At 45.1% G+C, this 25008-nt stretch overlaps 1 protein-coding gene across 1 annotated transcript in view; it reads left to right on the forward strand.

Moving 5' to 3' along the window:
* Positions 1-25008, forward strand: part of HMGCLL1 (3-hydroxy-3-methylglutaryl-CoA lyase like 1) — a 456170-nt gene that overhangs the window by 221754 nt on the left and 209408 nt on the right. Inside the window, exon 7 of the mRNA XM_069236772.1 lies at positions 18283-18471. Coding sequence (XP_069092873.1) covers positions 18283-18471 — 189 coding nt within the window. The remainder of the gene's footprint in view (positions 1-18282; positions 18472-25008) is intronic.

Consider the following 25008-nt stretch of genomic DNA (forward strand, 5'->3'; position numbering starts at 1 on the left):
CCCCTTCCTGCACAAAAACAATCATGTGTGCAATGGAGGCACGCTTGCACCATGGCGCAAGGGTGCCTGCATAGGTGCTAGGCTGCCAAAATGGTGCCAGCACATGGCAAAAGTCAGGAATATACTGTATTAACTTAAAAACCTCACATTATTGTCCTTTCCCTGTCACACAGTGCAGCACAGCAAGGTGACTTACTGTGCTGCACTGTGGTACAATCTCATGAATATGAACCAATATCCATCAATCAATCAATCAATCAGCATTTATGTATACCGCAACTTATCACCCGGGGGGTCTCAAGGTACCAGCTGGTGGATGTGGTTCAGTCAAAGAGCCATGTCTTGAGGTCCTTCCTGAACTGAGCCAGCGAGGGGGTCTGCCTGAGGTGGAGCGGCATCATTTTCCAGGTCGCCGCGGCGAGGTAGGAAAAGGATTGTCCTCCAGCCGTGTTCTTCCAGATCCTGGAGATGGTGGCCAGGGCAAATTGAGCAGAGTAGAGTGCCAGGAGGGTGTTTAGAAGGAGAGGAGGTGGTTGAGGTAGGCAGGTCCAATGTTGTGAAGGGCCTTGTACGCCCTTATCCATAACTCCCTATGCCTTACTCAGTGCAAAGAATATGGGCCAATCTACCAGTGAAATCCTTCAACAATTCATTCTTCACTTGCTCACCCATCTTCAATTTTGCAAGGGTCTTTCATCCCTCCTCTTTTCTCTCATTTTCATATCTTCACCCATATCTGCAAACATAAGGCTTTCTATAGCTCATCCTGTTTCCCCACTCATTACTATTTGTCCCAAACTTACTACTTCTCTTTTCTACCTCAGCCCTTTTGAATCCTTGCAGTTGGATAATTGCAATTGCCATCTCTCTCAGTCCCTATCTCTGCTCATCTGACTCATTTCTCTGTTGCTTATCTTTCTCTCTCACCTTCTAGCACAAACCTTTTTTGCCCTCTTCCTCCACTACATGTCCTCTGGTCTGGTCCTATTAACCTGTCCCTTATCTCATAACTCTCCTAACCTTCCACTAAAACAGTAACAATGTAATTCCTCAAGTACAGTATCTTCCTCCATCTCAAAATGCCTATTTTGTTTGCTTTTATTTTCCCTTATCTTATGCATTATTTTATCACAGCCCTAATCACTGCTGTAATGGAATTTGAAACTCCTGTTAGCCCCACTACTAATATACCTTGTTGCATTACTACAAAGACTGCCATGCTTGCTACCTCTTCCATGTATTTTACTACACCCAATATTAGCACACCTCACTGTTACCTAATATACTACCTAACTGCACCTTCTTTATACAACAAAATGACAACTCTCTACATGAACCCGATCATGTTCTTTTAAACAGATTTTAAACAGATTCTATTGGCATTTCAGACATACTTTCACAATATAGCTTAAAATGTACCAAGTCAGCCCTATACATTATTCAACAGCACATTTACATCTTGTTAGAAATTGGGTCTTTGGTTAGCAGTTAGGTTACCCCCTGTCCAAGCATGGACCCTCGCTCTAGTCAGGGTAAAGGAGAATAACCCTCAGTTTACCCCTGCTCACCCCCTTGGTACCTTGGCACAAGCAGGCAGACTTAACTTCAGAATCTAGTTGTAAAGTATTTGTACCAACACACACAGTAATTCAGTGAAAACGCTACAAAATGACACAACACAGGTTTAGAAAATCAGGAAATATTTATCTAAGCAAAACAAGACCAAAACAACAAAAATCCAACATACACAAGTCAGGTATTACATTTAAAAGCAAAAGAGTCTTAAATCCCTTAGTAGAAAGTAAAAAACAATGTTAGCGTCAAAAAGTAGCTGGGTAGCATCAAAATAACATGCACATGCAAGTGTGTGTCGAAAAAGGTTAGCGATGCATCAATTTCTCACCCGCAAGCGAGACCGCGTGTCATTTCTCCTTCTCCGGTCGGGCAGGCGTTGCCTAATTTTTCCATGCCCAGCAAGGTTTGCGTCGGAAATCATGCTGCACGGTATCAGCAAAACCGTGCAATGTGGGCTGCAACGTTATCAGCCTCTATCAGCGGGTGTTTCTCCATCTGCGTTCGTCGATCTTCCAGCTGCGATGCTGGTGAAGCGTTGATTTCTGCTGTAAAGCCAGCGGCATATCATTTTTCAGCCGCGTCTAGGAGGGTGCGTTGATCATTTCCCCGCACAGAGGTCTGTGGTGGATTTTCAATCTTGGTCTGCTAGCTTCACCTGTCAAGGCCCCAGGAAATGGATAGGGCAGCACTTGGCAGGGCAGGAGTCTCAGCAGAGAGTCCAGGTGCTGGCAGGAGAAGTCTTTGATGGCCCTGAGACTTCAATAACAGTAGGCAAGCTCAGGACAAGCACTTGGAGATTGCTTCACAAGCAGGAATACACATCAAAGTCCAGTCTTTGACTCCTTGCACAGGTAGAAGCAGCAACTGCGGATAGCTCCACAAAGCACAGTCACAGGCAGGGCAGCACTTCTCCTCAACTCTTCTCCAGGCAGAGGTTCCTCTTGATTTCCAGAAGTGATCTAAAGTCTGTGGTTTTGGGTGCCCTTCTCATACCCATTTTGGTCTTTGAAGTAGGCTTACTTCAAAGGAAAGTCTCTCTTGTTTGTGAAATCCTGTCTTGCCCAGACCAGGCCCCAGACACACACCAGGGTGTTGGAGACTGCACTATGTGAGGGCAAGCAGAGCCCTTTCTGGTGTAAGTGACAACTCCTTCCTTACCTCCTAGCACAGATGGCTCATCAGGATATGCAGGCGACACCACAGCTCCCTTTGTTTGTAGAGAGGTGCAAACAGCCCAACTGTCATGCTGACCAAGACAGGGAATCCACAAACAGGCAGAGTCACAGAATGGTTTAAGCAAGAAAATGCTCACTTTCTAAAAGTGGCATTTTCAAACACACTATCTAAAAACTAACTTTACTAAAAGATGTATTTTTAAATTGTGAGTTCAGAGTTACCAACCTCCACATGTCTACCTGCTCCCAAAGGGAATCTATGCTTTTTAAAGGTAGCCCCCATGTTAGCCTATGAGAGAGAAAGGCCTTGCAATAGTGAAACCCGAATTTGGCAGTGTTTCACTGTCAGGACATTTAAAACACATTAGTATATGTCCTACCTTAAACATGCACTGCACCCTGCCCATGGGGCTTCCTAGGGCCTACCTCAGGGGTGTCTTACATGTAAGAAAAGGGAAGGTTACTTGCCAAGTCGAATTGGCAGTTTAAAACTGCACACACAGACACTGCAGTGGTAGGTCTGAGCCATGTTTACAGAGCACCTATTGTGGGTGGCACAACCAGTGCTGCAGGTCCACTAGTAGCATTTGATTTACAGGCCCTGGGCACCTCTAGTGCACTTTACTAGGGACTTAACAGTAAATCAAATATGCCAATCATGGAAATCCAGTCAACAATACAATTCACACAGAGAGCATATGCACTTTAGCACTGGTTAGCAGTGGTAAAGTGCTCAGAGTTCAAAAGCCAACAACAACAGGTCAGAAAAAATAGGAGTCAGGAAGGAAAAAGATCGGGGATGACCCTGGGTAAGGAAAAAAACTCCAACACATCTTCATCATTTATGCAACTGCATCTGCATTTTTTATTCTAAAAAATGTCAATGATTGTTTTATGTTAAGGTGCAATACAAATTAAAATCCCTAGGAGCAGACTTTATACGCTCCACAATGGGCAACCTAATCAGGATATGGTGTTGGGCTTGAGACTGCTATGTTTATGACTGTATTATGTGATCAGCAGGACCACCCAGGCAGCCAGTGAGAAGATGGTTACAAGAGGTAGCACAACATAAACATTTGCCTAGGGCTATCCTTCCTGTAATAGTGAACAGTAAATTCTTCCAGAAGGCCACCAGAGGCCTCAGGGATATAATAAGTCACCCAACATTACCGTCCAAGTAGCAACACCACAATGTATCTGTATTTCATTATATTTAAAGATGGTATTCTCCAACTTTCTGTGTTCTCCTTCTCTACCCACTATTTTCACCTTGGCCCCCTCCTCTACCTGCCATTTCTACCTTGGCCTCAGAACTCAAAAGGAAAACACAAGATTTACCTGAGTTGGTTGCATTGTGCACATCTTCCCAAAGTCAGAGAAAGCATTTGTGATGGATATTAGATCAGCCCCTACATTCTGTGAATATAACAGAAAATCATCTACGTAAAGTGTGCCCTGTCTTTCACCAACAGCCGAGCTCCGCTGCCATTGCAAAGAGGAAGGTGTGATGCCACAGACCTTTCTTGTTCCCTGTCTGATAGAATATTATAGCAATAGGACAAAATGGAGAAGGAACAATATACCTCTACCTCCTCGAGATTTTTCTCTGGTTTAAGAAGTGATAATATGAGTGGTTGACTGGCCACCTTGTTAGCATAGGTAGGATAAACATCTAGAGGGAGACCATTAGCACCTGGAAATTTGCCACAGGACAAAGCTGGCAGGGCTTGTTTAATTTCCTGCACCTGATGGGTTGCTCTAAAGCAACCCTTTCCTGCCCTTCAAGATATGGGACTGGAATATCAGGTAGGAACCTATAAATGTCCTCCTCTGTATAATGTTCTTGCTTACTGTTAGAAAGTGGATTCTTGCTAAGGGCAGGTAAGTAACTCCACATAGCATTAAGCCACTAACCCCCACTTAGTTCCAGTTAGGTCTCAATTAATTAAACCCAGCTCAACACTTGGTTTAAAAGGCGAAAAGGCTTAACTTAGGAGAAAAGTGTGTAAAACATGGAAAAATCACAAAACAGTGAATACTTTAAACACAAAGCACACAAAAACTCCAACACCAATTTAGAAGAATAGGTTTTATTTTTATCTTTAAAATGACACCAAAATTATTAAAATCAGATAAGGAGAACCAGATATATGAATTTGTAAAGAATTTATGTTTCCTAGCGCATAGAAGCAACTAGCACTCAAAGGGTTAAAAAAGGTCACACTGGAAAGGGACAAAGTCCAGAGTTCAGGCCACCAACGAGGTACACTGTTGCACTTACTTTCAGAAGTGTTTCTTGATTCAGGAAAGTGGTCCACGGCACCAGGTAAGGGTTCAGAGGCTCTGGTTTGCCTCTTGGGGACTGGAACTACAACTCCCACAATGCACCTCTTCAACTTATGGAGTTGCTCCAAACATCTCCAAACTTGTGAATGTTCTTCCAGAGGTACTTTTTGGGTCCTTGAAGTATCCACAACTTGATCCAAGATTCCAGATGCTCTGAGCTGCTCCTTAGGAGTTGGGACTACAATTCTCAGAATGCACCTGGTCAGAATCCTCAAATGACCACTGGAAGCTGGTCAGTCTGGCTCTGCTTGCAGGACTTGATGCAGGGCACTCTGGACAGCTCCTTTGTGCCTGTAGCAAACAGGGAGTCCCTTTTTGAAGCAGTAGAAGACAGGCAAAGTCCTTTGAGTGGTGAAGCCTAAGTCTGCAGCTGGTGCAGTCCGTCAGAGTACAGAGTCCAGGTGCAGGTCAGGGGTCCAGCAGGGCAGTCCTTCTTCTTTTTTGTCTAGTTCCTTGTAGGGATCTGAGGTGTGAGTGCATCTCTGCCATATATTTCCTTGCTCCTTGGTGAAAAATGGGGGGGGGTCCTGGGTATCCAATCACAGGAAGGTTCTTTCACCTTTTGATGACCACTTCCTGGGAAGTGTGACAAAAATCAATCCCAGGGAGCAACATTCCTCAAAAATCCAACATGTCTGAAAGTGATTTTTGGTAGTTAGATCTGGCTGAGCCCACCCACTGGTGTGGCTAAAAATTCTAAACACACTCCTCTCCTGCCGTCTCCTAATCTAATCAAGAGGGCACCTAATTGTCTAGGGCTACAGGGTGTGAGGGAGGTGCTGGGCTGCTCTAAATGTCCTCCCCTGCCTTTGGAGACCAGTTTGGCCTCCCTCCCTCCCTTCCTGCTTTCCCATCTGCTGAGGCAGATCTCCTCCCACAGGCACATCCTTTGTGTTCAGCCCAGGCCACTTCACACATCATCAAGGCAGCTGGCCAGGCTGCCAGAGACAGACCAATCAGAGAAGGGCACTACAGGGCTGAAGTTGGCAACTTTCAGGTAGAGTTTTGAAACACTTTACCTGAACTAGTTATATGAAATCCAACAATTGTACGTTGTGGGATTTAATAGAACTATCAATTTGCTACCAAACTCAAGGTATCTGACACTTAAGGGAACTTTGTTCATTAAAATAAAGTCTATCCATTTTAGCCTACGGAGGCCATTCACTACAGTGAGGGGAAAACAAATGTGGCTGTTGTACCTCACCAGGGCTTATAAAACTATTTTTATAAGGTCCCTGCTTACAGTTACATGCCACCCAACCCTAGGGGCCCATAGGGCACACCTTAGGGGTGGCATATGTAAAAATAAGGTAGTTTAGGACCTTGGAAGGACTTTTAATTCCAGTGTCACATTGCATATAACTTAAGTTTAAAAGCAGCCAGCAAGGCAGGCCTGCCTTTAGAGTGATATCTGGGACCGCAGCAGTGCACCTAGGGGTGCACTACCTTTGCTGGGGTCCCTAAGCCTACATGCCCTACCATATACTAGGGACTTATAGGTAGGTTGACATAGCCAATTATATTTAGCCTAATTTTCATACTCATTTTACACAGAGCACATGCCCTGGGACGGGTTAGCAGTACCCAGGGCACCATTGGAGTCACAGAAACACCAGCAAAAAGTGAAAAATGGGGGCAAGAATTTAGGGTCCCTCTGCAATCAGCCCAGTTTTTCTCCCACATACCAGATAGCTCAGCTATAATGCCCCATTGATAGCTTCTTGGGGGTGATGCAGGGCCCCTTGGGTATCTTCAATACTAATCAGTTGGAGACCTCTTTTGTTGAATCTAGTCAGTTCTGCTTACAATCTACCTGATTTGGCACACTCTGAGTATTACTGGGTCATGTAATCTGCGTGGTCAATATACCTCTGCCATTCAACTAGAGTGGCATGGCTTTCTCTAGCCTCATTGAGGTCAGTATTCTGAGGTGTATCCACTACTCCATCATTCTATAACATTTTAATTTTGGCCTCAAGTCTAACGGTTATTTTGTAACCTGAGCTGTCACCCCTGCTGCAATATTAATGCAGTGGCCCTTTACCACTACAGTGAAGACCTCCCACCTAGTTAGAAATGAAGTCAAGCTGTTGTTGCCATCACACTAATGCTCAATAAGTTCAACCGATGAGATGCAGAATGCATAGTCTTCCTGGATAGCCCTCTGAAGGCACCCCATCAGTTTGAGCACTTGTTGTCTCCCCAATTCAGAGACTTATGGTATAAGAACTGTCCTAAGTACTCAGTCATACATACTTCTGCCACTAGTCCCATTGAACCTACTATTTAGTCAAGTCTGATGTGAACATCATTTACTGGGGAATTAAAGTAGTACTTTTTTTATGAAGGAGTGACTACATCTCAGTATATCTAACAGTAACCATTGACCTATCCAGTCTGTAATGGCCCTGGCTGTTGTGTGTGCCAGTGTGCATGGGGGGTGTGATCTATATGGATGTATGTCCAACACCCAGTTAAAATTTCCCTAGTGGTATAGAATGACACAGCCATTGAGCTAAGATTATGGAGAAGGATGAAGAAACTGGGTTTGTTGCATATAGAAAGCCCAGAATCACTGCCATTCCTTCACCAGGACATATCTGCCTTCTTTTCAACAATTTAGTTAGTGATCTCCAAGGGGATACCTGGACATATCTAACTTAGGGCATGTCCAGCATAATATGAGAATTAGTTGCCAGTATTCGTCCTATACATTTGACTTTAGTTTCATGCCCTCCCTTTCTTTCAAATGCGTTTTGCCGTAGAAATGCTATGTGTATGATCCTTTGCTTCAAGAATGAGTACATGTTGTATTATTTAATTGCAGTGGGCATCCCGCATGCGTTCCGCTTCAGAAACCAATATATATTCTCCCTCATCCTGCACAGTCCATAAAAACCAAATGGCTAGAGTTGACAGCCTCCCACCTTGTGTTTGTGCCAGCCCCAACCTGCCCGACCAGTGTTTAGCTATAACTCCCTACCCACCCTGCCCAGGGCAGAAATACAAATGTTCCTGCTTATTTAACTAGAACTTGAGCGAACATTTATGCACTAACAAGTGGGGGTCTGGCTCTCAACAAATGAGACCTATAAGGTTCATTAGTCTGTCATCCAGCCCAGCAGGATAAACACAATAAGTGAGCCCAATGAATGATTCTACACTGTAAATGCTTACATTTTATTTGTCTGTTCATTAGTTTGTTCCATTCATCACTGCTCAGTGTCATGTTCATCTTGCATACATTTCTCACATTTTCACCCATGTTCCAGCGTTACGTGTAGCATCTCTTTAACGAGAGAATGGGAGCAACTGTGAATTGTATTTCCTCTAATCAGTATATTTTTTGTAGGCCGGGAAGAGCCGACCCTCAGACTCGAACGCGGTTCCCCAGTCGCACAGTCAGCAGCTTTGTATGTTAAGCCACATCCTTCAACGTGCGTTTGTTGCCAATTCAACCATTTATACAAAAAAAACAAGTTAAAGGGTGTGGCATAATATACAAAGTGCCTCCTCTGAGCCCGGTCCCCCACGCCCTTAGGTTGTAACTCAGAGTTGCTCAGAGGAGGCACTCTCTTTCCAAGCAGTCATCAGTTTCCTGGCATGCCCATTCCCCGGACAGCTCTATAGGCCTCAGCCATGAAGATTGAGGAAGCAAAAAGCACCACTCAGGGCTGATGGGGCAGGACACTTCTGGAGAGGTGAGGAGATAAAAACAGATGGACTAGCTTGTTAGAGATTATGCTCCCCAGGTGTCCCAGAGTAGTTTACACTGCGGGCGAACACCTATTATATCACCATTAGGTCTCAGGGCTGCTGAGCCCTCAACATTCCTTTCTCTGGCCTAGGGAGGGGTAAGGCTAGTTACTTTTTCTTTGGTGTAGGGGGCTTGGGGCAGGGCTGGGGCAAAAGTGCATCGTAGGTACTTTCCGACACAAAGCTCTGACCTGTCCAAGGCCACGCCCCTGCCTTACATGGTGAGAATTTGTTTTGAGGTGGCAAGTCTGCCATCCTCCCACACACATCTTGTAGTTTAATTTCAGCTGGACTGAAGGTTTGTGTCCTGGTGCAGGGCCTCAAGAGATTTTGTTCCAATAGGGTCGGGAGGCCCCCAAAATGGCCCATGCTCCCCCCGCCAGGAACACACGGAGCGACAAGATTGTTATCGTTGGAAGAGGTTATCTTTATTCACAAAGACATATTAATAAAGCATATCATAAATTCAGCAGGTCAAGGGTAGCAAAATCAATCATTTTAGCAAACATTTTATTTACAGGTCAACGAGAATTTATTGTGACCATAAATCAACCTGACAGGATCCCTTCCTGTCCTGAACCACAATTGGACCACACAGTTGACCTGTGCCTCACCTGTATCCGTAGGAGGGGCGGTTACCCTGCCTACACCGTACCTTGTCCTCCTGCTTAGGGTTCCGCCCCCCCCCAACCACCAATCAGCCCTGGGGTGTAATGCGAGGAGCTAAGAGCTGAAGCCCTATGTTCCCCCCAGCGATCTGAGGTCTCTTACCCCCTGATCTGGTGTATCCATCCGCTGGTTGGCTCAGAACTTCAGGATCCCATCCCAGATGTCCTCCCGGGGGCTCCAGCTTGGGGACCCCCTCCTATTGTTTCCAGTCATATTTATATCTCAATTTCCGCCACAAGGGCGACCAGGGCCCAAAAGGTCCTTCGTCCTCCCCACCAAAAAAGAGGCTGTGGGCAAAACCCCACATGTCGTGAATAAACTGATCCGTTCCTTGATCAGACAGATGCACCTGGTCCTTATGAAACATGTGGGCACCCTTCAACAGTTTGTGGGTAATGTTCCATAGGCGCCCTGGCCCTGGGCAAAGTTTTGCCATCTCGGCATTAAGCCGGCGTACTGACACATTGATGGTCCTGGATCTAATCCCCGGTCCCCATTTACGACGAGGCACCATGTGGGACCAGGCAAATGCCGCCCCTGGGAAATGCTTTGCTACCCCGGTGATCTCCAGGAATATCGTCTCCCTCAGGGCCTTCCGGCCTAAACGGACCAAATCGTTGCCCCCCCAAGCGAATGACGATTAGATCCGGAGACTGCAGTCCCACACATCCTCTCGCCATATCAATCAGATGCTGTAATTGCGTGATGCTACCTCCACCAACGCCGCACCAGCGAAATGCTATGTTCTGCATGTCTGCCGGCTTCGACCCACGGAGCAGTTGCAACCGGTACGCCGCCCGACGAATAAATGAATGCCCAAAAACCCAGACCACGCGTTGAGACATTGAACTGAAAGAGAAAGATAGGAGCGTGAGACATCACCAACAAACATCTGAATTACCATTACACCAGTTCTGGCCTGATGTATCGCTTGTAACACTCCGAAGACCAGCGACCTATGCCTTTCACCGCGTTCGCTGAAAGGCCCGCTGCTGCCGCTACCGTGGCTGCCCCTACCGTGGCTGCCCCTATTCTAAATGAATGTGACGAGTATCCTTCTGGGTCCACCCCACTTGCTTTCAGGGCTAACTTAAAAACTTCTGCGAATTGGTAGCGTGAAAGGCATTCCCCCCGGGGTGGACGAACAAGGCCGAGGAGCCTGCCGTCGCACGGACCGCTAGATACCTGTATGTAAGTGTCACAGGGCAGACGGGGGAGCCCGGTGCCGCATATAGCATAATGCGCGTCCCTTTCCTGAGCTGGTCCGTCTTTGATTTGCGCAGTGTTATGGATCATGACCCAGCGCCTACCAGCACGTCGCTCTGCTGCAAACCCCCAAGATGATCCCCCTTGGAAGAACCCACCAAATCGCTAACGCGAAAAGCCCTGTAGGAAGCCCAAGAGAATGCCGCGGAAAAGAGCGGCACCTCTGCCGGGGAAGAGCAGATTATTAGGGTTTGATATGTCCCCACGCCAGGCGTGCATTGGAGGGGAGGAGTCACGCGGCCCGAGATGGGCGTGTCATGTGCACACTGTGCATTGGCACCTGAGATGTGAGTGCAGCACTACTGGCGCACTCCGATGTCCTTCAACCCAGCAATGATAAAGCATGCCCACTGAATGGAACTAGGAGATATGTACTTGAAATACATACCTATCACCATAAGGGCAAGCAAATGCAAAGGTATCACGTTAGAATGAATATGCGAGGTTCATCAATTCCTGTTCCCACAAAATTTCTGCAACAACTAGGTGCCTGGTGTGAAGCTTTTCATGGTTGGGTAGTAAAAATATTTTGAATAAAGGTGAACATCCCCAGCACTGGGACAGTGTAAAGCGCTTCAGTTCTGCATCATGGTTAGCAATCAATATTTTAAATACCATTACAATACAATATATGACCCACCAGGACCAATACTATGCCACGCAGAGATCATGCTGTTTCTTTGTGGAGCATACACCCTGCACAAGAATTACCTCCTACTGCTTGCCACTCTCCCAGGAGGACCACCGTTAGTTGGTGGGACCGAAAAAACTGATTCATGCCATGAGGATTCCGCCTTATCAACATCTGCACTTTAACTTCCATTAAGGCTGTACCCTGAAAATGACGTAGGTTTTGTTGAACTATACCAGAGCGTATAACCTCAAGAACAGAGGCTCCTGCCACAGAGTCCTGGGGCCCATGGAGGCTGTTGAGATGCCTAATCAAGGCTCCGCCCCCTATTTTAGCAGTCCTAACGGTTCTAGAGTTGACGGCTCTTTGAGATGCAACCTTCCAGACCCAAAAAACTGAAAAGAGACGTACCACTGCGTAACAAGGTGCTCAAAATTTCAGAAAGTTGGACCCATGCTTTGGTATTAACTGACATACAGTTTTCACTGCGATCTGACCAGTGGTTGAACAGTATGAGGATACCTGGTACTAGCTAGCACGACTAAAAAAGGTCACTGTATCCATTCAAATGCCTTAGTCGATAATGCCAGGAGATGTGAATATAACAACACTTAACACCAGCAGGACAGGCATGGGCAGTGAGAGCAGACTTTTTTGCAGCCCAGGCCACATCTGGGTGAAGTCAGAACGCAAGCGATTTGGAAAGAGTTGCATGTTGCACAACCAAGGATTAGGGAGAAAATATATGCGGAAAAGACTGCTTTAAGAGCATGCAAGACAAAGTAAATTTGTAATAAAACGCGGACTGTTTCGCATCCATGGATTGCTACAATGATTCCTGGAGTGTGTGTGTGGCTTAGATCTTGAAAGGAAGTGAAACAGACTGTTGCACAGAGGTGTGCTCAGGGCGAGTGAATGCCCTACAACAGGAGAGGGTGCACGCACGTTGATCTACAAGAAAAGAGATGTCATAAAATATAAAGTAAACACAAACAAGCATACTAGAGGCGAGGTCATGCACCACCCAAAGGGAAACAATACGAGCAACAAAGCACATGTATGAAAAACAGTGAGTGCAAGTATAGCCAAAACCGCACAAGACCAACCCTAAGTGTGCCCCCAAGACAGATGTCACCAACTTTAAGAAAAGTCAAAATCCAAAAAAGCTCAATGCCATGAGCCAGATAGGACCCATACACCATGTGTGATTCGATACACTGCACCCCCTAGTGGCAGCCTGTTATCCACACTGAGCACACACAACAAACAGGTCTAGGACTAATCAGCCCCGCATGTGAATCAATAAAGGGCACTGCCCCGAGCATGCAAGAGGACCACATAAAGTACAGACAAGAGACAGTGTATGAATGAATGCGCAGCGCACCCCATGCTTGCAAGTGCACACCGTGGAATACACACAACGGGCATCACCTGAATCCATGCACGGCACACCCCTGTGCCAGCAGGTGTACCAATCTAAGTACACACGAACCAGTCAATAACTAAGACCCATCAGCAGGACGCGAACCTCTTTTCAAGGCACACCCGATTCTCAGCCAGGGTACTACGCTATGTACCCAAGACAAACCGGTTCATGACCAAAGAAAGCAAAGTCCTGAGCTGTGCTAGCTCCAAAATGAAGGATGCTCTGTTTCTTGTATGGGAGTATAAAATATAATGTATTTGAAAACTTCATCAAAACCCTGGACGTATATTTTGGGGAGTTGGGTTGGCCCCCTGACCCTTCAAACCACCATAGTCATGCATTCTCAGTTTGGTAGGCACGCCTGACAAATCTGAAATGGGTTCAGCAGTGTCTGTGATGTGAATCACCAGCTCTTATGGCACATGCATGCGCGACTGCCCTGGGACCCCCTCCTAACCGCCCCAACCCATGTGAAATCAACAGCATCATTGACATGCGCTGACACAGGGCTCTGCAAAGGTCTTCTGCAGGGAAACCGCACACTCCAAGTTATGTCTCTCATCCGTTCTTCTGTGAGAATAGAAGTTTGCACTTCTTTATTGTTTGATATGGTAGCAGGAGCCTCACCGTCACAAGATATCAAATATCTTGGCGGTTATGGGAAGTGAAGAGCGAGTAAAAATTGAACATAAGTAGATCCATGAGGATTCTTTCTGCCGCTTTAAGAGGCATAAACAAGCACAGTTAGAAGGTACCCAAATTTCTGAACGGTTAAGAGAAAATCCACCACCACAGACCAGGCTATCGAGCAGCTCACACACAGTAAATGCCGACCTAAGGTTGCCAATGTGAAAATTTGAAGCATGCTGCATATTTCCAAACAATCCCAGGCGAAACCGAGAATAAAGGAATGCCGTCTTCAAAAACATTATTAAACATTTCCGGAGGCCTAAACTCCCAAATTCTACATGTTACGTCCACCAAAAGAGTGTTATTCAATTTTAAACACCGTTTTTTTTTTTATTATTATTTTTGTGGACCTTGCAAGATCTAAACGTTAATTTGATTTTAGTTAACGATTTAAAGCTTCTGTGCAGCGTCTCATGCTGTGTTCGCCATGATAATCGTTGCATGACCTGTGGGTGCCATCTAATGGTTAATCTAAACAAAACATAACTGAACAATCTCACTCTCCTGCACGGACTCCGAGGTCCACAGAAAAACGCGGCATATTAACCACACAAAGCAAATAAAATACATAGCACCCAGTGGACCTTGCCCGCACGAAAAGAGGCACAACCACTTCATTACTCCACCTCGCTATCATTCTAGCCGATCGCTGCATGCCCAGCTTAAGAACAGGGATTTCTCAGAAAAGCACTTTCAAAAGCGCTTATTCCCTCAGTATAGGCTCTACGGAGATAGCTGGTAATTAAGGCACTCGTCGAATCCCGAGCAAAACACGGCCAAGAAGGCCGAACAAAACAAGAAACTATCACCAAATCTGGTTCTGAAGGGACAAGCTAGACCCACCGCTTGACCGCAAGCTATGCATTACATCATTAAAGAGGCATGCATATGCGCACTCTGAAAAGGCAGAACTCTGCTCTCGGTCAAGCCTCCGCGCGTTCGCTCCTCTTCATGTATTATGTACCTAAAGCCACCGTCCGCGCAAAACCGATCAAAACCCACAATCCAAACAAACGGTGAGCCAACAAGCAAACATTGCGCCACCTCCCCCAAAAGAAACCGCCGCTCTCTCCCGTCGCCCACCCCAGCGCCTACCCCCTTACCTCACACATGCCCCCAGCACCAGCCGCCCCCACGAGGGCCCGCGGCTGGCGACGGATTGCACCTCCAAGCAGAAAGGAGGCAAAAAAGGTCCTTCCCCTATCGCCGCATCGAAGCCCCCGGGAGACAGCCCTGAGGAAAAGGGGGGAGCACTCTGGTGCTTGAAGAGGACAAAAGCGGCAACAGCGACCGTCAGGGGGGACCCAGGAGAGGTCTCACCAACACGAAGAAATCTGGCCTGACGAAGGGGAGGGAGCGCGTCGATAATCACCAGGAAAAGACCCCAAAAACTGGTCGCCGAGCAGGTCCCGGCCGTCGCACGCAGGTAAAGAAGGACTATCCTTCTTTGGGGGGCTCTTAAATAGCCCCCCACCGGTACGCGGCGGCCGGAACCAGCCCCAGCAACCAACGTCGGCCCCACAACGCGCCTCCCCTGCCCACTTCCGCCCTAAACACCTCGCGAGGTGTCAGGGTGAAAACGCGGCCGATTCCACGTATCCCCGGGGGGGGGAGTGCCCCAGGGCCTTGGAGGCCCCGACCCCTAACGGGCCGCGCCCCTCCACTTCGGGGCAGGCGCTTTTCCCTATTCTGTCCATGTGTACATTTTGTGCACCTTTGTAGTCGGCGTCTTTACTCCTCCACAGTCTTCATAACCTGAGTGTGCCAGAATATTGAGTTTGTCTACATCCATTCCCGTATTGTCTCTACGGCATAGAACCGTGAATGCTTAGTCATCTAACTTGTCCCGTTCAAACCAGATAATGTGTTCCAGCTTTGTTTCACTCTCTGTCACGTTTCCACAATTAGAGTGGCCCCAAGATTTTAGTGTTTAAGTACAATACCTGCTAGTAATACATTCTTTACTAATAGAAGAATTCAAAACATTTTTTAGGCCAGCTGGGGTCGCCCTTTCAGCAAAGAAAATTAATCCTATATGCTTGTCCACTCCCCCCATACACTCCTGAAACTTATTTCTCTCTGACTTGCCCTGTTAGTGTGAGAGGGGAATTGGATTAACCCCTTCGCTGCCAGGCCTTTTCCCCCTCCTGCGCCAGGTCTTTTTTTACTATTTGGGGCAGTTTGCGCTTAGGCCCTCATAACTTTTTGTCCACATAAGCTAGCCAAGCCAAATTTGCGTCCTTTTTTTCCAACATCCTAGGGATTCTAGAGGTACAAAGACTTTGTGGGTTCCCCTGAAGGAGGCCAAGACATTAGCCAAAATACAGTTAAAATTTCGTTTTTTTCAAAAAAATGGGAAAAAGTGGCTGCAGAAGAAGGCTTGTGGATTTTTCCCTGAAAATGGCATCAACAAAGGGTTTGTGGTGCTAAAATCACCAGCTTCTCAGCTTTCAGGAACAGGCAGACTTGAATCAGAAAACCCAATTTTTCAACACAAATTTGGCATTTTACTGGGACATACCCCATTTTTACAATTTTTTGTGCTTTCAGCCTCCTTCCAGTCAGTGACAGAAATGGGCGTGAAATCAATGCTGGATCCCAGAAACCCAAACATTTCTGAAAAGTAGACACAGTTCTGAATTCAGCAAGGGGTCATTTGTGTAGATCCTACAAGGGTTTCCTACAGAAAATAACAACTGAAAAAGAAAAATATTGAAATTGAGGTGAAAAAAAACAAAAACAATTCTCTACGTTTGACTCTGTAACTTTTTCCTGCAATGTCGGATTTTCGAAAGCAATATGCCGTTACGTCTGCTAAACTCCTCTGGTTGCGGGAATATATAGGGCTTGTAGGTTCATCAAGAACCCTAGGTACCCAGAGTCAATAAATGAGCTGCACCCTGCAGTGCGTTTTCATTCCATACCGGGTATACACCAATTCATTTGCTGAAATATAAAGAGTGAAAAATAGCTATCAAGAAAACCTTTGTATTTCCAAAATGGGCACAAGATAAGGTGTTGAGGAGCAGTGGTTATTTGCACATCTCTGAATTCCGGGGTGACCATACTAGCATGTGAATTACAGGGCATTTCTCAAATAGATGTCTTTTTTACACACTCTCTTATATTTGGAAGGAAAAAATGTAGAGAAAGACACTTGTTAATCTATGTTCCCCCAAGTCTCCCGATAAAAATTATACCTCACTTTTGTGGGTAGGCCTAGCGCCCGCGTCAGGAAACGCCCCAAAACGCAACGTGGACACATCACATTTTTTTAAAGAAAACAGAGGTGTTTTTTGCAAAGTGCCTACCTGTGGATTTTGGCCTCTAGCTCAGCCGGCCCCGGGGGGGGGGCCAGAAATGGCCTAAAATAAATTTGCCCCGCCCCCCGGAGCGACCCTTGCCTATGGGGTCGCACCCTCTGCGTGACATTGGCGCCAAAAAAAAAATCCCCGGTGCCTAGTGGTTTCTGTCCCCTTCGGGGCAGATTGACCTAAAATCGCCCAATCTGCCCCCAAGGTGGGCAGAAATGGTCTAAATACAATTTGCCCCCCAGGGGAGCGACCCTTGCCTAATGGGTCGCTACCCATCGCTAAAAAAACAAACAAAAAAAAAATAAAAAATTGCCCTGGCGCCTAGAGGTTTCTGCCCCCCCCGGGGGCAGATCGGCCTAATAATAATAGGCAATAAACAATGGCCTAAAATAGATTTGCCCCCCCCAACCACCTCCCCCGGAGCAACCCTTGCCTACGGGGTCGCTCCCCCTGCGTGACATTGGCGGCAAAAAAAAAATCCCCGGTGTCTAGTGGTTTCTGCCCCCCTTGGGGGCAGATTGGCGTAGCAAAAATCGGCCGATCTGAAATGGCCTAAATACAATTTTCCCCTCCAGGGGAGCGACCCTTGTCCAAGGGGTCGCTCCCCATCTGTAAAACAAAAACAACAAAAAATTCCCGGTGCCTAGTGGTTTCTGCCCCCCTTGGGGGCAGATCGGCCTAATCAAATCTCTTCCATCCCTGCCTTGGGGGGGTGGGTGGGGTGCTCATGGGGTTCCCGGGTGTAGGACGAGGTCACCTCATCCAAGGCACCCAAGTGGTAGCATGAAGGTTTATGTGGCAAGAAAAGTCAAGTTTGGAATTTACGATGAAAATAGCTCTAACTCGAGCAAATGTGAGACCCATTGCATTGCAAATGAATGTTTTACATGTGTGCAACATCCCTTAAAAAGTTCCGAACATGTTTTAATGAAGAAAACACATGTTGGCTGGTTCAGTTGTAGTTCATATAAGTGATGAGTTTGAAGGGTCTATAATTTGCATAACTTTCATTTAATAAATCATTACTGTTAGGTTGTCAGACACTTGTTGATTTTGACTTAGGGCCTGATTTAGAGTTTGGTGTATTATGATCCCCACTGGCTTTAATGGGATCCTTATACATCATATGGGATATCCATCACGTTTGTTCAGGAGTAACCTCTCCACCAGGATCTAAATCAGGCCCTTAGTTTTTGAACTTGTGGATGCGTTCGATCTTATAGATGTCACTGTTTCCTGTAAGTCCTAAAGAAGAACACAAATTTAGTTCCAATTTAGTTACTGGAACTCAAGGAAGATACCACTAATAAGTTTACACTCTTATCCTATGCAGCTGAAGAGTGTGCACAATCCTGTAATATGCTTCTGTCTTAGCTATGTCATAATGATGTATGTTTAATTATATGTTCTTCTGGAATGTTTTATTAGGTGTCAAAAAGATTGTACAGCATGGGTTGCTATGAGATATCATTGGGAGACACAATTGGAGTGGGTACACCAGGAAGTATGAAGAACATGCTAGAAGCTGTTATGAAAGACGTCCCATTGAGTGCTCTTGCTGTTCACTGCCATGACACCTATGGTCAGGCTTTAGCAAACATTCTTACTGCCATTCAGGTAAACCTGCATGTTTAATTTAAACATGTGTCATGTGTAAAGTGAAATAATTAGCTTGGTGTTTATATATACAGACATAGGGCCGATTTAGAAGTCGGTGGAGCGAATTCTATCCTATAAGAATCGTAATTGGGCAGATGGGCTATCCATCACATTTTTTTGATGGGGTATTTCCTCTGCAAACTTCTAAATCAGGCCCACAGTATTTCGTTTATATACTGAAATATGTGAATATCTCTAACATCCCTTATGAAAAAACAAGCGTGATATCTATGTAAAACTAGAATTCATTTTCTGTGGTGTAGCATGTGAGTACTTTGCAAACCAAAACTTTCAAGCAGCAGAGTACGGCTAGTGAATAGGGCACCTCAACACATAAACCTGGATTTACAATGATTTTTCCTCGGGGTTGTGCCAGTTTAGTGGCCCAAACTAGAGGCAAAATCTTTTTTAACATTTACTAAACCACACAAAGCAACGGGGATCATGCATATGCACCTAGATGTGATAACCCTAAAAAAACACGCTGTGTATGTGTGGAAATATGCCCAGGAGGAAACTGCAATATCAAGTATCTATAAATGCAACTATTTAATTTGAAATGTACAAATCTAAGACCTTTCCAAATGAAGCACATACTAGAGGGAAAATAGAACTTTTAAGTATCTGTATTAGCATTACATGCCTAATGATACAACATTGCACTAAACAGTTTATTCTCACAGCAGGCAATTGGTTATGTTAAGGTCATGGGGAAAGTACACAGTCACATTTGAGGCATGCTGTTCACACCAGAGAAACATAGGGCCAGATGTATCAAAATCACATTTTGCCATCCCTAAATAGCTTATTTTAAGAATCTAAAATGCTATGTAATGAAATAGTCATTCACTAATAGTGATTCCTACAGAATCGCAATCGCTATTAGGGAATTGCTATTAGGGATTGTGACTCAATCCATTCCTATTGGCCATAGGGGCAAATAGTTTTGCATTTCCTATTTTGTGATTCCCCATTAGGAAATCACAAATTAGGAAATGTAAAACCGAGGGGGACGAGTGCCTGAGTTCCCCTTTGATGCACACTCAAAAATATTGTGCACATGTAAACTGCACACATGCCCTATGTTCACGCTACATGGCACTTTAAAATTGCATTTTTAATGCATTTTTAAAAATTGCACATGGTTACCATCAACTTAGAGTTGATGATAATAGCATTTCTTAAATGCCTCATTCACATTCAGGAAATACTTGTTACATGTGCATAAGGATTCGCAAATAGGAATTCCTTATTTGCGATTTCCTATTAGGGATTCGCAAATTGAGAGTCCCTGTTTGGAGCCGCAATTTTAGGAAAACGCTAAAAATAATGATTCCCTAAAATGGGATTGCAGTGCATTTAATACATTGTGAAAGACTACTTTGTATTCGCAAATGGTGAAATTTATCGATTTGCACAGCTTGCAAATGCAAAGTCCTTTGATACATATGGCCCATAGAGACCCAGGCATTTGATCTGTCCTGCTCATATGCTGGCAGTATGAGTTCACCACCAAAAATGTTTTTAAATAGTTTCTATATTTTTGGCCTACTGGAACACCAGCCATCGTGGATGACTTAGGCCTCATTACGAGTCTGCTGGTCTGAAACCAGGACTGCCAGACCCATAGGCAGGAGACTCCTGTGAGGCTGACGGGCTCCCCTTTGCCCCTATTACGAGGTTTCCACTGGGCTGCCAAGCGTAAACCTCAGTAAGCTGAGGGTTCTGCTAGTCAGCCCAATGGAAACCGTGTGACAGCATTGGCCTAGGCTCGTCATGGAGCCAAGGCAAATGCTGTCACACAGGGTTGCCCCCAGGACCCTTGGAATGTGCACTGTCTGCCATAACAAAGAGTGTGCATTTCAACGGTGCTGGGCAGGAGGGCCCCTGCACTGCCCACAACATGGTCATGGGCAGTGCAGGGGCCCCACTATGGCTGTGAGAACTTGCTTACTACCACCCTTTCCATGGTGGGACCCTACCATGAAAAAGCTGGCAGAAAGGGGACGCATGATCAGCATGGGGGCAGTGAACTTAGTGCAGCCATGGCTGGCCATGACTCCCGACTACCACCACCCGTTTGGAAACCATGTTCCTAGTGGTGGTAGCTGTTCCCTGGCCGCCTGACCCCCATGGTCGTTATGTGGCAGTGGGACCGCCAGGAGTGCAGCAGTCTTAGGACCACCAGACTCATAATTTGGCCCTTACTTAGGCCACGGGGTACACTTTGTGTAGAAGTCACATATTGGGTGCGTAGCATGCTTTAAGTGAGTAAGTGAAGTCAGTCATCTTACGTGCTTATGAAAAAGGCCTAAATAACTGAAGCATGTAAGAGTAGACTTAAGAATGAATACAAATAAAAGCTAAATGTCAACATTTTGTATAAGTGGAGAAATGGGTAAACAACTATACCCACGATTTTGATTGTGAATCTAAAATGGGGGACTGAATCTTATAAAAAAAAATATATGTAATGGTGTAATGACGAAACTATAAAGAGAATCTGCTATTGTGTGTAAGTGAATTTGTTGTCAGTAAGATGCTTCTCATTTAAAATGGCCATGAGATAATTGTTTTTGGAGAAACCGTACCTCAGGACTCACCATATTCTAACATCAGCACATTCAAACATAAGATCTCTGAAGTACAAAACAGGGCCACAGATATATCTAGAGCCCCCTTTTGTAAGTGATAGAGAGAAAGATAGAGCAGGGATTCTAGTAGGGTTATAGTTTAAATATTATTCCCAAAACAATTCTGATGCAAATATCCCAGTAATTACGTAGGGACATGAACTACAAAACCTTTGAAAATAACTGCTCACAATTTGTGACCTGGTAGACCTTCCTTCTTGAGCAAAGCAAACATGCACAACCACATAGCTTCTCAGTATACTAGAAATGTAATAGGCTGAAAGATTAGCACACTAAGGGCCATATTTATACTTTTTGACGCAAAACTGCGCTAACGCAGTTTTGCGCCAAAAAAATTAGCGCCGGCTAACGCCATTCTGAAGCGCCATGCGGGCGCCGTATTTATTCAATGACGTTAGCCGGCGTTAGCCGCCGGCGCTGTCTGGTGTGCGTTAAAAAAAACGACGTACACCAGGCAGCGCCGGCGTAGGGGGAAAATGGCGTATGGGCGTCCACAAATGGTGCAAGTCAGGCTGAGGCAAAAAAATCGCCACAACCCGATCTGCGCCATTTTTTTACGATGCCCATCCCCCATTGAAATGACTCCTGTCTTAGCAAAGACAGGAGTCATGCCCCCTTGCCCAATGGCCATGCCCCGGGGACTTCTGTCCCCGGGGCATGGTCATTGGGCATAGTGGCATGTAGGGGGGCACAAATCAGGCCCCCCTATGCCACAAAAAAAAATACTTACCTGGACTTACCTTAATGTCCCTGGGGTGGGTCCCTCCATCCTTGGGTGTCCTCCTGGGGTGGGCAAGGGTGGCAGGGGGTGTCCCTGGGGGCAGGGGAGGGCACCTCTGGGCTCATTCTGAGCCCACAGGTCCCTTAACGCCTGCCCTGACCCAGGCGCTAAAATCCGGCGCTAATGCAGGTTTTTTAGACCCGCCCACTCCTGGGCGTCATTTTTGCCCGGGAGTATAAATACGATGCATATGCATCGGAGTCATTTTTTAAGACGGGAACGCCTACCTTGCATATCATTAACGGAAGGAAGGTGTTCATGCAAAAAAATGACGCTAACTCCATGAACTTTGGCGCTAGACGCGTCTAACGCCAAAGTATAAATATGGAGTTAGTTTTGCGTCGAAAAAAACGACGCAAATTCGGCGCAAACGGAGTATAAATATGCCCCTAAGTGCGAAAATGTGCTAGTCCTGAAAGCAGTCAATGGAGTAGAGTGCACCCTAAACAAAAAAGGTTTGCTTAAGCCCTCTGAACTTTGTATCAGCCAAGGGCCCTAACCAGTTTACACAATCTTGAGAGAAGAACGAAATTTCACACATGGCTCATTTTGACCAACCAAAATTCCTTTTGGTCTGTCTGAGTTTTATCCAGCAGGCACTTATGAATCTTGAGGCCTTTGGATGTCATCTGCTTTGTGCTGGCTTTATGGGAGTAGTTGGAGGGATTCTTGCTTGTTTTTTCTGGATTTCAAAACAGATGTTGACTTGCTCAAGTGGTGTTTGGTTCTAATGGGCAGTGTAATGTAAATAGATAAGAACTTTAAAGATTTCAGACCTATAAAAACATACAAGGGTGTGTTGCATCAATTTAACTAAGATCCATCCTCCAAACCTGCATCATCATCACCACTCCCCCAGACAGAGATTTAGGGCCAGATGTACAAAGGTTTTTTGAGGTTGCAAATGGCTTGATTCGCCATTTGGGACTGCAAAATACCATTTGTGGATGTACTAATGCTTTTTTGTGATTCAGAAACCTATTACTGAATCACAAAATAGGTTTGCCAATCAGTATTAGGAAGGGGCATGTCAAGGGCATCCCTTCCAAATAGTGAGTCACAGGGGGATGTGTGAATGCTTTGCAACAAGAATTTGGCTGCAAAACATTCACAGTTTACCACCAACTTCAAGCTGGTGATAAGCCATTCACAAATGATAGGGGATCCCTAGGGGACCCCTTCCCCTTTATGAATGTGGGTGCAAACTTAATTTAAGAGCAGGCAGTGGTCTCAAGGACCACTACCTCCTCTTAAAAAATTAAAAGAAAACTTTTCAGTTTTCTTTTTTGAAATGCATCCTGTTTTCCTTTAAGGAAAACAAGCTGCATTTAAAAAAAAAAAGTTTTATTTAAAAAGCAATCACAGGCATGATGGTCTGCTGACCCCAGCAGGCCACCATGCCTGTGATAATAGCCATTCATAATGGGTTGGAAATTGTGACCTGCTTCATGAATATTGATGAGACAGGTCCATTTTCAACCCACTGTGAATTACTAAATGTAGACACATTGGTACATCACAGTTTGCGATTTCCTAATTGTGAATCACAAAGATTCAGTATTAGGAAATCCCAAACTGGATTCTTCGTACATCTGGCACTTAGTTACTCCTGCTAATGGCTATAATGTACACCCCTGCAGGCTATGTATGATGTTGTGAACCTCCATCTCTATGTTTTCTGAAACATTCAAAATTGCCTTCTTGAGAGAGAGAAATACTACACAAGAGCTTGAAAGAGAGTATAGATCAAGGCAAACCATTAGTCACATCTGGTTTTACAGTAGACAAAACTAGAGTGCCTGAGTTAGCGATAAGTGGAAAAGAAAAATCTTCTTAAAGCTGGTGCAGTGCTAAAAATAGAGATGAACCCATTGCTGGAATTTCCCCCACTCTAGGGATAATATGATTTGAGGAAATCCCACTTGTGGTTTCTTCTCGTTATCCAACACCTCCTCCAGTAAGCAGAGGATTTTCCACAACCATCCAATTCTAAATCTACCACTTGGTCAGTTTTCTCCACTTTACATTTTTACCACTTACCAGTGCTTATTTTTAGGCTCAGGCATAGAAACTGGCTCTTCCGGCAAAGTTTGTAGAATTCAGACACTCTGCACTATGCAGAGTAGCATGGAGTTCCCCAATTCTACATTCAGGCAAAGAGTGGAGTTAATTTGCACATGAAAGATTGGGTTTTGGTGCTCTCTTGTGAGTGCCAAGATACTTTCGTGCCACTAGCGATGGCAGCAAAAACAGTCCCGCTTGCAAACGCAAATTGACCTGGAGTAGATTTTTTACTCTGGATACATCTAAATATAACTAAAAAGTGGGTTTTGAGTGGATTTTCTTCTCTAATGGACCCTTCAGGTTATTTGTAAGATTGAGAAGCCTTTTTTTAAACAGGAAGGAAGTGTTCTAGAGACTTCATCTTCCTTTGCCTGTCCAGCAAGCTCCTCACAGTTCTTGTCTATCTCCTTGTCACTTTTCACCTAGATTTCAAGGTGGAAGGTGGATCACTCTCTATTCCTCCTGGATCTTGCTTTGGATTTAAGGATTTTGTTTTTGTGAAATCACATAAGTAAGTTAAAAAACTATTGAAAAAGGGAGTTGTTTGTTTGCTTGGGCATGCACCAGTATTTCTTTGTCCTTTAATTTGATTTTACAATTTTTATAGTGGTGGGTGGCCTGGAGTTTAACTATGAACCTAGTTATTTATTTTGCATTTCAATGATTTTTCGTCTTTTGTAAAGGAAAATTGTTGCACAGCTTAGTACCTTTTTTATTTGATTGTAACATTTGCATTATTTTTTTCACTATGTGGCCTAGATATCCAAAGTGCCTTCTAGCCAGAAGGCCCAGTACTTGTAGTCCCCAGTGCTGAAATAAATGTTCCAGTGATATATATTTTTGAACTAAAAATGTTGGGTATTTTTTGCATTACATTTTTTTTCAAAAAGTGTGTATGTTGTGTGGTAATATTTAATGGCATGGGAGGATGTGTGAAGTGTTGTCATGAAATATTTATAGCTGAGTTATTTGTTGTGTTTTGTATTGCTGAATTAC

This window comes from Pleurodeles waltl, chromosome 5 (assembly GCF_031143425.1).
Source record: "Pleurodeles waltl isolate 20211129_DDA chromosome 5, aPleWal1.hap1.20221129, whole genome shotgun sequence".
In the NCBI taxonomy this organism is placed as follows: Eukaryota; Metazoa; Chordata; class Amphibia; order Caudata; family Salamandridae; genus Pleurodeles; species Pleurodeles waltl.